This window comes from Spinacia oleracea, chromosome 6, assembly GCF_020520425.1.
Source record: "Spinacia oleracea cultivar Varoflay chromosome 6, BTI_SOV_V1, whole genome shotgun sequence".
Taxonomy (NCBI): domain Eukaryota; kingdom Viridiplantae; phylum Streptophyta; class Magnoliopsida; order Caryophyllales; family Amaranthaceae; genus Spinacia; species Spinacia oleracea.
In genome coordinates, this window is record NC_079492.1 from 126,954,460 (window position 1) to 126,969,080 (window position 14,621).

Consider the following 14,621-nt stretch of genomic DNA (forward strand, 5'->3'; position numbering starts at 1 on the left):
TTTATTGATTGATTTCTTGTAATTACAATTCGAGTATATATAATACATGGATCAGAATTGCATTATTACAGCTTAGCCTAACAACTAACTGCATTAAAAGAATCTGTTATAACAGAAATAACAGAAAGTCAAATGTTTGACTTTTTGATGAATCAAAGCTCAAAGTCAACGATATTGACTTTGATCATAAACTTCCCTTAACAAAATACACACCAAATATTGATAACAAGTAATACAAACCGAAGCAAAAATCATGAAGTTTGTTCTTAATTATATTAATTTGTATAACACTTTATCATATGATACATATATCTTAAAATCATAGAAAAATCGATCAACACCAAAATTACTTGAATTTTTTTTATGTATAATAGAAAAATCAAACTAATTAATGTATGGACATGAAAAAAAAAATTAAGGGAGAAAGACTTATTGAAGAGGAGAATAGAGAGATTGATGAAATTTCAATGGAGATGGTAGATTTTTGGAGAAGATGGAGCGGCTTGTGTGGGAATGTGGGAGGAGAATAATGTGTAACGCTACCTAATAAAATGAAACGTTAATATTTCTAACGTTTGACAAAAGCTCCTCAAACTCTACCTCTACCTCTAACCTCTACTTAAAATACTACCTTGTCAAACACTCACATTTTTCTCAACTAGCGTTTTAACTATGTCAAAACACTACCCGCTACTCCAAAAGCTACTGCCGAACAGGGCCTAAATCACTCCGATTATTATCCATCTCCAACGCGATTTTACAGCCATAAAAATAGGATTAAGAAATGGGCGTAATCCATGTTACTGTATTATTACTACGCAAATACGTGAATTAAAATTTAGATTTACTGACTGAAAATAATTACATCATCATAAATCGCAAGAATCATCAGATTTGCCTCAACGTGAAATACTCCCTCCAAATCATAGCTTCAATATTTTAAAATAATTGTAAGAAAATCTACTTTAACTTCCAATCTCCAACCTTTTATGTCTTTATCACCGATTTTCTAAAATAAGACCGTTGTGTTTATAAAAGTCATCATTTATGTTGACTTTCTGACTCACCCTATATCTCTCTTCTTGTCCATACATCATTCATGTATCCTTCCTTATTACCGTCCGATCAGACATGTTCCTGATAAATCAAAGATCAAGATTACTCGACCGTTATTTCAAATGGATCCCACAAAAACCTCTTTTCAAATTTTAAAAATTCTGCCGCTTCCCTACTTACCCCAGTACCCCTTCACTTTCTTCTTCCTCAAACTCAAATCCTGTCTCTTCATCTTTTTTCTCTCTCCTCCATGAAAATTTCTTTCTGGGTCTTCATAATTTCACACAAATTCTCTGAAATTTAGCTAAATAAAGAAGAAACAGAAATCCAAAAGTAAAGATGATTAAGAAACCGTTAACTACTTCTTCTTCACCGGTAAAGATAACGGTAACATCTAGTGGAGGAAATCGTATTGGGCTAACAAGTCCAATCCAACGACATTCTCTCTCTCCTCTAACCAACCGGAATTCCTCCGCGAGAAGGCGGCGCTCCTCAATCACACAGCAAGAAACCGAAGCCGTTGATAGCGGTGTCGAACAACAACAAAAACAAGAAGACGAAGATGAAGAGCTCAACTCAGAGTGCGTTTCCTACACCGTTCACATCCCTCCAACTCCAGAACGACCCCCATTTCCGTCGATTTCTGACTCGCAAAACAGAACCGAAACAACAGAGTCATTCGAACGAGTTGGGATGAACCAGGCGCGATTCGGGCCGGGTTTCATCTCCGGGACAATTTTCACTGGAGGGTTTAACTCGGTGACTCGTGGGCATGTCATCGATTGTTCAATGGAGAAGTCGGAAGAACAGGGGAAATCAATTAACGAGTGTATGATGAAAGGGTGTGATGAAAAAGCCATAAATCCATGTGATTGTGGGTTTAAAATCTGCAGAGAATGTTACTTGGATTGTTTGGCGAACAAAGATGGAGGGCGTTGTCCGGGTTGTAAGGAAATATATGACAAAGAGGATAGAGAAAATGGTGGAAAACACGGGATGGAAGAGGAGGATGATGAAGAAGATGAAGAGGATGACGAGGCTCGGCCGCTGCGTTCGATGGCAGCCGAGTTTAAGATGGATAAGCGGCTATCGGTGGTGAAATCGATGAAAAACCCGGCCGATTTCGATCATAATAGGTGGTTGTTTGAGACAAAGGGGACTTATGGGTATGGAAATGCATTGTGGCCTAAAGAAGGATATGGATTTGGAGGGAATAATAACAATAATATGAACAATAACAATAATGGGTTTGAATATCCGCCTGATTTTGGTGAAAGGTGCAGGAAGCCATTGACTAGGAAGGTTGCTGTTTCTACTGCAATTATCAGCCCTTACAGGTATAAATTTTCTACCATATCTTTTTTTTTAAATTTAATTTTAATCAAGAGTATAATTTTGAGCTAATATAGATATAATTCGTAGATTTTTTTCCAGTGATTTAGGGTAGATTCATTTTGAGCAGTGATTTATGTTGATTGTGGTTATCTGATTGTGTGATTTAGGAAATGTTTAGTGTTAATTTCTTGATTTAGATGTAATTATTAACTTATGGATTAGTTAATTTGCTGTTTTAGTAACTTTTGCTTGTAAACCCTAAACCCTAATTTATTGGGAGGGTGTTTGGTTATGAGAGAGATTTGGAGAAAAAAGAGTTTTTTGAGGTGAATTAAAGGCTTGACCATTTCAAAAAGCTAATGGGAGTCAAGGAGTGTTATAGAAGAGGTTTGGAAGAGAGATGTGGATGAAAAAACTAATTTTGGAAAAGCTCAATACATGAACTTTTTAAGGTGTGGAGAAGTGGGTTATGCTGTAATAACATTGTCAGAATTAAATGTGACAATGTCTCAAACTTTCCTTGTAAGTTGTAATAAGATTGGTGTCAACTAAGTCATGTGATCATATCCATTATTTAATCTAGTAAGTGCATATTAGGACATGAAGTCATAAACTTAATTGACTGAAAGTTGACTAGCTCTTCCATTCATTTCCTGCATTTGAGTTTTTGCCAATCACTATTATGTCCTGCAATGCTATCCTTCACTAAGGCATTCCTGCTTTTCTTTAACAATGGATTGTACAACTAACAGTCTGTTTCCCACATTCTTGCAAAAATAAACAGCATAACTTTTAGTTCAGTACTGTTAGAAAAGGTAACAGCATAATTTTTGAGGGTTGATTCTCATATGAACTGTATGATGCAGGTTATTGATTGTAATACGGCTTGCTGCCTTGGGCTTATTCCTTGCATGGAGAATTCGACATCCTAACCGTGAAGCCATGTGGTTATGGGGCATGTCTGTGATATGTGAAATTTGGTTTGCATTCTCTTGGGTTTTAGACCAACTTCCTAAACTCTGTCCTGTTAACAGAAAAGTTGACCTTTCTGTCTTAAAAGATCGTTATGAATCCCCCAATCTTCGCAACCCAAAGGGTCGATCTGATCTTCCAGGAATGGATGTCTTTGTTTCCACAGCAGACCCAGAAAAAGAGCCTCCTCTTGTAACAGCCAACACTATCCTCTCAATCCTTGCAGTTGACTATCCTGTTGAAAAGGTGGCTTGCTATCTGTCAGATGATGGAGGAGCACTTTTAACATTCGAGGCCTTAGCTGAAACTGCGAGTTTTGCTAGAACTTGGGTGCCCTTCTGCCGAAAGCACTGTATAGAGCCTAGAAATCCTGAGGCATACTTTGGACAGAAGAAGGATTTCCTTAAGAACAAAGTTAGGTTGGACTTTGTTCGAGAGAGGAGAAGAGTTAAGAGAGAGTATGATGAGTTTAAAGTTAGGATTAACTCATTACCGGAATCTATTAGGAGAAGATCTGATGCGTACAATGCCCATGAAGAGCTTCGTGCAAAGAAGAAACAAATGGAAATGGGAGAAAGCCTTGCTGAACCTTTAAAGGTTTGTAAGGGAACATGGATGTCTGATGGTTCTCATTGGCCTGGGACTTGGTCTTCTGCTGAACCTGATCACTCTAGAGGTGATCATGCTGGTATTATTCAGGTACTTTCTTTGTTTTAGCTAGTACTAAATTTGTTATGGTGTTTTCTCTTCCATAAAAAGCATGTTACTATAAGATGAAATCAAAACTTTATTGTCATGTCACTTGGAATATTGAGTATATTCACTAGTTTCATGCTTAAAATGTCATTGTTTACAGTTATGTTGAAAATTGTCTGAGATGTTTTGTATACTATTGCTATGTTATTACAATGTCAAAGTAATCAAATCATGATAACACTTCACTGCTTCATTGTAAAGCTGGGTTTCCAGAATCATTATAACTGTTAACTGAATTTTTCTTATCTGTAGGCTATGCTAGCACCACCAAACTCTGAACCAGTTTACGGGTCAGAAGCAGATGCTGAGAACTTGATAGACACAACTGAAGTAGACATACGCCTTCCCATGCTAGTCTACGTGTCAAGAGAGAAAAGACCAGACTACGATCACAACAAGAAAGCTGGGGCTATGAATGCACTAGTAAGAACTAGTGCAATAATGTCAAATGGTCCGTTCATTCTCAACCTGGACTGTGATCACTACATCCACAACTCGTTGGCTTTGAGGGAAGGAATGTGCTTTATGCTTGACAGAGGTGGTGATAGAATCTGTTATGTCCAATTCCCTCAAAGATTTGAAGGAATTGATCCCAGTGATCGGTATGCAAACCACAACACCGTGTTTTTTGATGTATCAATGAGAGCTTATGATGGGTTACAAGGCCCAATGTATGTTGGTACAGGCTGCATTTTCCGGAGGATTGCATTATATGGGTTTAGTCCTCCAAGGGCCACTGAACATCGTGGATGGTTTGGCTCGAGAAAGTTCAAATTGCTACTAAGAAGGAAAGCAAATGAACAACAAAACCCTGAAGAAATTGTTTTACCAGTTGGAGGTTATGAAGAAGAGGATGATGATTTAGATATTGATTCATTACTCCTCCCTAAAAGATTTGGTAATTCTACTTCTTTAGCTGCATCAATCCCAGTAGCAGAATACCAAGGCAGGCTTCTGCAGGATCTTCAAGGCAAGGGTAACCAAGGGAGGCCAGCAGGGTCACTTGCTGTCCCTCGAGAGCCACTTGATGCTGCCACTGTGGCAGAGGCCATAAGTGTCATTTCCTGCTTCTACGAGGATAGAACTGAGTGGGGTAAACGAGTAGGGTGGATATATGGTTCTGTAACAGAAGATGTAGTGACAGGTTACAGAATGCATAATAGAGGTTGGAGGTCAATTTACTGTGTGACTAAAAGGGATGCATTTAGAGGAACAGCTCCAATCAATCTAACAGATAGACTTCATCAAGTCCTTCGATGGGCAACTGGTTCAGTAGAGATATTCTTCTCGAAAAACAATGCCCTTTTTGCGAGTAGAAGGATGAAGTTCTTGCAAAGGGTAGCTTACCTAAATGTCGGTTTATACCCTTTCACTTCCATGTTCCTCATTGTCTATTGCTTCCTACCTGCTCTATCTCTCTTTTCAGGACAGTTTATAGTTCAATCTCTTGATGTAACCTTCCTGGTGTTGCTGTTGCTCGTATCCCTGACCTTATGTATGCTTGCTCTCCTCGAGATCAAGTGGTCAAGAATCACCCTACAAGACTGGTGGAGGAACGAGCAGTTCTGGCTTATTGGAGGAACAAGTGCACACCCTGCTGCTGTTCTTCAAGGTTTACTCAAAGTCATAGCAGGAGTTGATATCTCCTTCACATTAACTTCAAAATCTGCTACTCCAGATGATGCTGAAGATGAGTTTGCAGATCTGTATGTTGTAAAATGGAGTTTTCTAATGCTTCCTCCAATAACAATCATGATGGTTAACATGATTGCTGTTGCAGTGGGTACTGCTAGGACTCTGTACAGTCCATTTCCGCAATGGAGTAAGCTTCTAGGAGGGGTGTTCTTCAGTTTCTGGGTGTTGTGCCATCTTTATCCTTTTGCTAAAGGGTTGATGGGGAGAAGTGGTCGGGTTCCTACAATAGTGTACGTTTGGTCTGGTCTGATTTCGATTACTATCTCCTTGCTTTGGATTAAAATCAGTCCTCCCTCTGGAAGTCAGCAGGGATCCCTGGGATTCCAGTTCCCATAAATCATGATTCCACCACTTATGAAGATTTGTAACAAAGATGAAGTTCTTTCTCAGACTTCATTCTGCTGTTTATAGTTCAATATTGATTCTTTTTAATGGAAGTCCTGTAATATTTTCTTTCCTGAAATGCTGTCATATGTCTAGTCTGAACTGTATTAGTTGTACTCCGTAATTGATTCTACAGTTAAATGATGCAAGTTATTCTCTTGCTTCTACGCGTAATCCGGCCTTTCTCACAATTAGTACTCGTAATTGCAATTATACGATATGCATGTATGCTGTTTACCACAAACAAAAGGAGAGATTTGGTGATACTGCTCTTTGAGGTGCATGTGTTGGCCTATTTCTGCATGTGAAGTTTCTGGGCGAAAGATGCCTTGCACTCCACTTCCATTGTACTCATATAGCCCATTTGGTGCATAAATCCATAATACTTAGTACCTATCATTGACGAAAACTCGAAAACTAAGGGTCCGTTCGATATCGTTCTTTGTTTCCAGTTTTCTAGCTTTTACAGAACTAAAAACTAAAATAGGAAAACCACAAAAAGTAGTTTCCAGTTTTTTTGTTGCCAGTTTTAAAAAATCTGATTACTACAAGTAAGATTATTTTTTAATTCATTATTCAATCTATATCATATATGACTTACAAAACCAAAAAACAAACACTGAAACTGTCAATGATACAGAACGAGCCCTAAACATATGGTTATTGTGATACATTGGTACCATCTGAAAGGCACACATGCCCAACCATAAGAGGGTGAAAATGTGAAATGAGGGGCAACCGTCCTGGGCCCTCAAACATAAAGGGCCTCAACTTTACAGTCCAAGTATAAATTAAAGTGTTACATGGGATAGCTCAGGTGGATCAGTTGGTAAAGAGGTCGATGTTTCATAATTATCTCTACTCTGACTATTGTGATTTTTACTCAAGAAAAAACATATTCCATACTCCATACTCCATAATAAGTTTCATATTTTCATTACCTTCTCTCTCTATCTCTCTCTCTCTCTTTAATATTAACTTTCTAATGTTTTAATTAATTTTTCAAAAAATATTGAAAGTTGAAATAACATATACGAAGTACTAGTATTTTGTTTGGACCCATCAATTAACAAAATTAATAGCTCTCACTATGCATAAGGGGCCCTTCAATGATAATCCACCCCAGACCCCAAAAATGGTAGGAAAATTATATTCCATGAGTAGCTTTACTTGTACTAGTCATCTCATTTACACTCCATCCATCCAAAAAAAGTTTATTCGTATTCTATTCATATTATTTTCAGACAAAGTTATGACATTTCATAATACATTACTTTGAAAAACTTGTCAAAATTTGACCCGATTTTAATAAAATAGGTTTTGTACAAGAAAGATTTCCCGAAATCAGATTTGTTGTAGCAATACAAACATCAAGTACAAAAGCTTTTGTGTAAGACCGCCTAACGGTTACGTTAGACCACTTTTTGGTACTAACTAAAATAATGTAAAATGTAACTAAAAGTAATAAAATCGTAACTAATTGAATAACAAAATAGTTAAATTTTAGGAGTCGAATAGTTATTATTTTTTAACAAACTTATTATTAACTAAAACTCATAAAATCTTAACTAATTAATCTTAACTAACCAATTTCATTGTTTAACTAATTGGTTCAGTGCTTAACTAATCTGTTTTATTAGATAACAACAAGTGGTCTAACCGTTAGACGGTCTTTCCTAAAAGTTTGTACATAAAGTATATATCATCTATTGGAAAAAATAAATAGACTTGCTCCCAAATCCCAATTAACTACTCCAATAGCAATAAGTATGTTAAAACCAAAAAGACATGCAGTTGAAGACGTACGGAGAGTTGGGGCATGACTTAAAGCCTACTCCTCGATCTGGTATTAAATAGTCCGTATGCATGTCGATCAGTCCATGCAATTATATTGAAAGCCCCATCCTTTATTACCTTGTCCCTTCCAACGACGCAATTTTGTTTTCGGCAAAAACTTAACTTTATGTTCTCATAAGTACGTCATAACATACTAGATCGTGTAAACGTGACAATCCTGATTTAAATTATGACATAAGTAGTAAAATATTATTTAAAAACTGTCTTGTCTGATTTAAAGAAATTCACCAATTATGACATAAGTAGTAAAATATTAATTAAAAACGGTCTTGTCTGATTTAACGAAATTCACCAAATATGCTCAAGTTTCAATGATACATAAGAACATCTCTATGTCAAAACTTAATTCACCAAATACCCTTCATGACGTCATCAAGCCTAATTAACTCGACTAACCTCTAATAAACACACCCATTAACCCATTTTTTTCCTTTTTCATTTTAGTTTTTCTTTCCCCTCTTCACATACCTTCTTCCCTGACCTTTCCTCCGCAACCACCGCCACACCCTCGCCGTCCACCGCCATACCCTCGCCGTCGCCGGCAGTTTCTGGAGCGAGGGGATAAGGCAGCGCACTCCGGAGAAGTCGGCATCATCCCCTTCACTGCTCCTCCATTCACTACTAGAAAAAAGGGTTATAACAACGCCTCTTTATGCAACGGTTTTACTAGCGTTGCTATATCATAGCTATTGCAACAGTTAAATATTTATACATTTGAGTAAACTTTGAGTTTGAAAAAGTGTTGCCATAGAAAAACTAACGGATTTTTCACCAAATGCCCCTGAGGTTTACTTTAATGCACCAAATACCCCTAAACTTTTCAAAATGCACCAAACACCCCTGACGTATGCAATAATATCATTAAATGCCCTTTTGTCTGACGGACGTTAACCCTCCGTTAGGCAGTTAGTTCGTTAAAACATAATGCACCGAATACCCCTGAGGTTTGGTAAAAAGCACCAAATACCCCTGAGGTTTGGTAATTTTTTTTCCAAAAACTAGCCGTTGAATTTGAATAATATAGCCGTTGCAGTCACCCATACACTAATTTCCCTTATATATACCATACCCAACAACAACACCACACTGCCCTAAACCCCAATCCCCCCCAACTGCACAAACAGTCCACCCCAAACCCCCACCTGCACAACCACAACACTGCAACAGGAGCACCAACAACAAGCAGAACCCTGCAACACCAGCAGCAGCAACAGCAAGAACAAACAACAACAGCAGCAGCAGCAACAGCAAGAATAACAAGACAGCAGAGCAACAAGAACAAACACCAATAGCAGCAGCAGCAAGGACTTCTACACAGCACAACACCAGCAGCAAGAACAACACAGCAACAACAAGAATAGACAACACCAGCAGCAAGAACAACACAACACAACAACAACAATAACAAACAACAGAAGCAGCAACAACAGAAGCATCAACAACAGAAGCAGCAACAACAGAGCAGCAAGAACAACAACACAGCATGAGTTCTTGTTCCAATACATCATCATCCAATCTGTTTTCATACATACTTGTTCCAAACAAATGTTGTCCTATTTGTTCCAAAAAATGTGCAATAAAAAGCTCCGAGACATCCAAAAATCCACAGAGGCTATATTACAAGTGTGATCCTTGTAACCATTTTATGTGGTGCAAAGGAAGTGTTCTACACCAAAATCAACAACACCAACAGCAACAGAGCAATATAGAGTATGAGGGAACATCGGAAGACAACGACAATATAAGTGACGAACTGAAGAAACTGAAGAAAAGAGTGAAAGAGCTCAAAAAATTCCAAGCTGCAGCAATTAAAATAGGAATTGTAATGTTTTTGTGTCTAATGTTTGTAGTAAAGAAGTAATCAAGACAAACAATGATGGTTGTAATGGCACGAGCACATGAATTTCATTTATCAATAATATGCAAGTCTTTGAACTCGTAACTGAAATAGTTTGTTTCCAAAATAAACCGAACATCAAGTTGTGGGTAGCTTTACAAAAAAATGCCAAAATGTGCCACAACCTAAGTTGTTTTTCAAAATAAACCTAAGCTTTAAAACAGAAATACTAAACTGAATCCTAAGCTTACTTCTAGTTATGCAGCTTTGGACTTCTTGCTGCTCGATGCATTAGATGTTGGAGCCTTCCTCTTCCTAGCACCAGATGTTGATGCACCAGCAGAACCAGCAGCAGCTGCAGCAGATTCTTTCCTCTGTTTTGCAGTGGAACCTCCTTTACAGGTTCTTGAGTTATGCCCAATTTGCTTGCATTTCCCACACTTGACAGTGGTGTTTCTTTTCCCCCTCTTCTTCTCATGAGCACCTCTTCTTCTCTGCTTGGCTGGTCTGCCAGCTGCCCTTCTCATTAGTGGGGGAAGAATCCTAGGTAGCTCAAATGTAGGCCACTGTGTTGAGTCAGGCATGGGGTGAATATGCTCTGAGTATGTGAGCTTATAGGCTGCCCCTTTGAAGTAAGGAGAAACAAAATCTGTAGGATTGAGTCTTTGATGGTATATTACCCTAATAGCATGCTTGCAAGGTATACCACACCCTTGCCATTTCCCACAACCACAAACTCTAGCAGCAAGCCTAATAGGGAACTTCACATGACCATCTAAAACCTCAAATTCACCCCCCCCAGCATTAGTTGCATAACAGAACCTCGAGTCAGCACTCCTCTCTTCAAGCTCCTTAGTAGCATATGGCGTCAATTGATCGGGTCCAATGTCAACAGCTTTATCAAATCTGGCCCCGATCTTCGTCATGCACCAAGACCTTATTTCTAACATAACAGAATACAATAATTGGCATCACACATTTTAATGCAAAATAAATACCCGACTCGGAAACTTGAACACATACCCGACTCGGACACTTGAACACAAACCCGACTCGGACACTTGAATACAAACCTAAATAAATAAGTTCCAATGACACAAAAATAGGATAAAATGTAAAGGATTACCTTCAAGAAGTGACAAAACAGGAAGATCCCTAAAGGGTTTGGTACACGCGTTGAAGGATTCCACAAAGTTGGTGGTGTTGTGATCACAAGTGACCCCAACATCAAACTTGTGTCTGGACCACTGTTCAGGCACTTTGTCAAGATATCCCACTGCTTCTGGGATGAGTTTGCCAATCTTTTCCATGGCTTTGTTGAAGACATATGGATTGTATGCATCAGCAGCAACCCAGAACAAGTCATGGAAGGCTGTGCCACTGTATCCAGCTTGTCTGCAGTTGGTATACAGATGCTGAGCACAGACCCTCCTGACTGCTTTGGGGAAAACATCATACAAAGCAGATTCTACTCCCTGCATAACACAATTCCAAGTTTCAATAACTAGGGAAGTGAACCAGAAAACTGAAAAAAATATAAACAATACTACAAATAATAAAAACCAAGAAAGGGAGGAGTAATTACCCTCATTCTGTCACTAATAAAAGTCCAGTCATCCCTCTGGCACCCATGTTGAACAAACAAAGCCTTCAAACTTCTGAAAAAATAGGACCATGTGTCCATACTCTCCGTACTCACAATGCTATAGGCTAATGGAAAAATCTCATTATTCCCATCGATAGCAACTGCAGTGAGGAGAATTCCCTTATAGTATCCACTCAAATGTGCACCATCAATGCCTATGATAGGCCTACAACCTCTTAAGAAACCCCTAACTTGTGCAGCAAAGGAGAAAAAGCAAGCCTTGAAACGGGGTGTCACGTTACCAGAATCTGCAGTCCAAGTGACCAAGGCATAACTCCCAGGATTGGTAGATTTGATCATTTCAGCATAGGATGGTAAAAGGGCATATGACTCATCAAAACCTCCATAAATTTGCTGCCTCCCGAGGCTTCTCACCTTGTACATCAACCTCTGTTTCACTTGTACCCTATAAATCCCCAATGCCTTTCTTTGAAGTGTCTTAATTGGGATTTCTGGATTTGCTTCAATGTCAGGAAGTAGTTTGGTGCATAGCCACTGAGATGTCACCATGGGATTCTCCTCAAGTCTCCCACAAGACTTGTGCTCACTGACAAGAGTTTTAATGGCCCAACTGACCCCATCCAACAACACACAGGCATGGATCCTCCAATTGCATGACTCAACCAGACACATTGCAGTGAATCTGGTTGTATCAGCCTTTTCAACACTCACAGCAAATCCCTCTTGAATACAGAAGTCTCTGAAGACCTCCATGAAGTGTGTCTTGCTTTGGAATATCATCCATGGTTGCAACTTGATAGTCCCCCATGGCATGCTTCCCACAACTTTCCCATTTGCATACAAATTATCCAGCTTATTACTCCCATCTAAATGATCCTCAAAACTTCTCTCAGAAATTACCTCCTTAAGAACATCTTGTTCTTCATCTTCTTCAATTTCTTCGTCAATGAAATCGTCGGAGTTGAAACCAGTTTCACTATCACTCTCACTCTCCTCAAAATTTTCATCATCACTCTCATCATCCCATTGCTCCTCTTCCTCCACATTGTATGCAGTGGGTTTCCTCACCCTTGAACCAGCAGGCCTTCCCCCCCTCTTCTTAGGAACAAACTCACCCGTCTTCTTAGCATGACTTCTGGAAATTCTGAAACCCCTCCCTTTGTTTAACTCAGCCCTGTTAGGAGGGGGTGTCTGATCTGGCTGGTGTTCTGTTTGATGTTGTTGCTGCTGTTCTGTGGGTTGGTGTTGCTGTTGTTCTGTTTGTTGTTGTTGTTGATGTTCTGTTTGTTGTTGTTGCTGATGTTCTTTCTGTTGTTGTTGTTGCTGTGGTTGTGTCTGTGGTGAGGTTGGTGGTGGTGAGGGACTTCTTGGTGGTGGTGATGGATTATTTGGTGGTGGTGAGGGACTTCTTGGTGGTGGTGATGGATTATTTGGTGGTGGTGAGGGCTCTCTTGGTGGTGATGGAACATTTGGTGGTGGTGAGGGCTCTCTTGGTGGTGGTGAAGGCTCTTTTTGTGTATTTGGTGGTTGGGAACCTCCCGGGGAAAAGCAGTCAGCATGTTGTGAGCTGTAAACACGTACGTACTCTACGCTTAAATCCTCAACATCATACACAGGCACCTCAACTGCCACTGTGTTTGCCAATTGCTCCTCCAAATCCCTTTGAATCTCAGCCTCCCTTTCTAACCTTCTCCTTTCCTCTTCCCTCTCCCTCTCAAACTCCTCAGCTTTCCTTCTAAGTTCTGCAGCCTTCCTTTCCTTCCTATCCTTCCTTTTCTTAACTGCAGTCCTAAATTGGATTGAAGTTTCCTTCTCATTTGCCTTCTCTATCCATATTTCCACAGTATCTGTGCGCTTAAATAAACCCCACATGCCCATCAAACCAACATCATTCAACAATTCTACTCTTTTATTCGTACTAGGATTAACATAAAACAATCTAAATAAATCGGGAATCAGAACATCTTGCTTAATAGAATCATCAAACAAGTCATCAACCAAATCCATGTAGTTCGTTTCATCAGTATCTTGTACCCTCACATCAAAATTCCGATCATTATAATGACATAACAACCAAATTGCGACCATCCTATACAAACAATAAACACAACACAAAAATTCAAATTAATGAACTAAATCATTAGGCAAAACAACAAAGCACAACCAGACACTATGTTTTACCATTAACACCCCAAAATTCAAGTTAACCCATCTCATGGAAAAATCACGATTTTAGCAAAACCCTAACCCTAATCAAAGCAAAATTCGCAAAAAATAGCACCAAGAACAAGAAACGAATTGAGTGAACTAACCTTGACACAATTTTGATGAAGTTGAAGCCACAAATTCCAGTCCTTTGCTCTCCTTGCACCCACTTTTGTAGGACTCGCGAAAACTGCAGATTTTTGGACCAAATTGTCGATCTTTTCGTGGGGATTTACTTCGACTAACTATTGCGAGTTGTTTTACACAAATCCCAGCGAATTTCGATCTTTCTCTCTCTTTGGTTTGGTACTCAAGTGCTCTCTAATGGTGTAAGAGAACAGAGAGAAATGTCGAGGAAGAAGTTGGGAAGTTAGGTTTTGAATTTTTTTTTTTTTTTTTTTTTTCTTTTTTGATATGGCGCCAGAAAGGACAAGTAAGGGCAACAAGGTAAAAACATGGTAACGGAGGGTTAACGTCCGTCAGACAAAAGGGCATTTAATGATATTATTGCATACGTCAGGGGTGTTTGGTGCATTTTGAAAAGTTTAGGGGTATTTGGTGCATTAAAGTAAACCTGAGGGGCATTTGGTGAAAAATCCGAAAAACTAAAGCAACAGTTGTATATTTTGATTATTCTACTGCAACAGTTTTTATGTTTTTTATTTTTGATAAGTCATGACAACGGTTTTGGTGAAGCATATGAAATATGTTAAAAGTAAAATAAATAAATTTATTAAGGTACTAAGAGTTTCAATAGACCACATTTTTTTGGGTGTCCCTATCTCTCACGTTTTCACTATCTTGTTTTGCTCCCCAAACCCTTATTCCTTAAACACTATATAGTTTTACCTCTCTTCGTTCGATTTCTTCCTCTTCGTCTCCTCCATTCTTTCCTTCATCGTTCTTTGGAGATTTGCG

General features: G+C 38.8%; 2 protein-coding genes across 2 annotated transcripts; one reads left to right on the plus strand and one right to left on the minus strand.

The window, feature by feature from the left end:
- The first annotated feature begins 1,233 nt into the window (after positions 1–1,233).
- LOC110794428 (cellulose synthase-like protein D5) lies at positions 1,234–6,372 on the plus strand. Its single transcript, XM_021999407.2, has 3 exons — positions 1,234–2,393; positions 3,258–4,062; positions 4,372–6,372. Exons 1-3 carry the CDS (start codon positions 1,396–1,398, stop codon positions 6,148–6,150), a joined length of 3,582 nt encoding a protein of 1,193 aa, XP_021855099.1. The 5' UTR covers positions 1,234–1,395; the 3' UTR covers positions 6,151–6,372.
- Positions 6,373–10,145: 3,773 nt separating this feature from the next.
- On the minus strand, positions 10,146–14,292 carry LOC130464032 (uncharacterized). The gene is made up of 4 exons (XM_056833390.1): positions 13,811–14,292; positions 11,478–13,587; positions 11,019–11,367; positions 10,146–10,835 (listed from the first exon to the last, which is right to left on the minus strand). The coding sequence occupies exons 2-4, from the start codon at positions 13,584–13,586 to the stop codon at positions 10,150–10,152; spliced, it is 3,144 nt and encodes a 1,047-aa protein (XP_056689368.1). The 5' UTR covers position 13,587; positions 13,811–14,292; the 3' UTR covers positions 10,146–10,149.
- Positions 14,293–14,621: the final 329 nt, after the last annotated feature.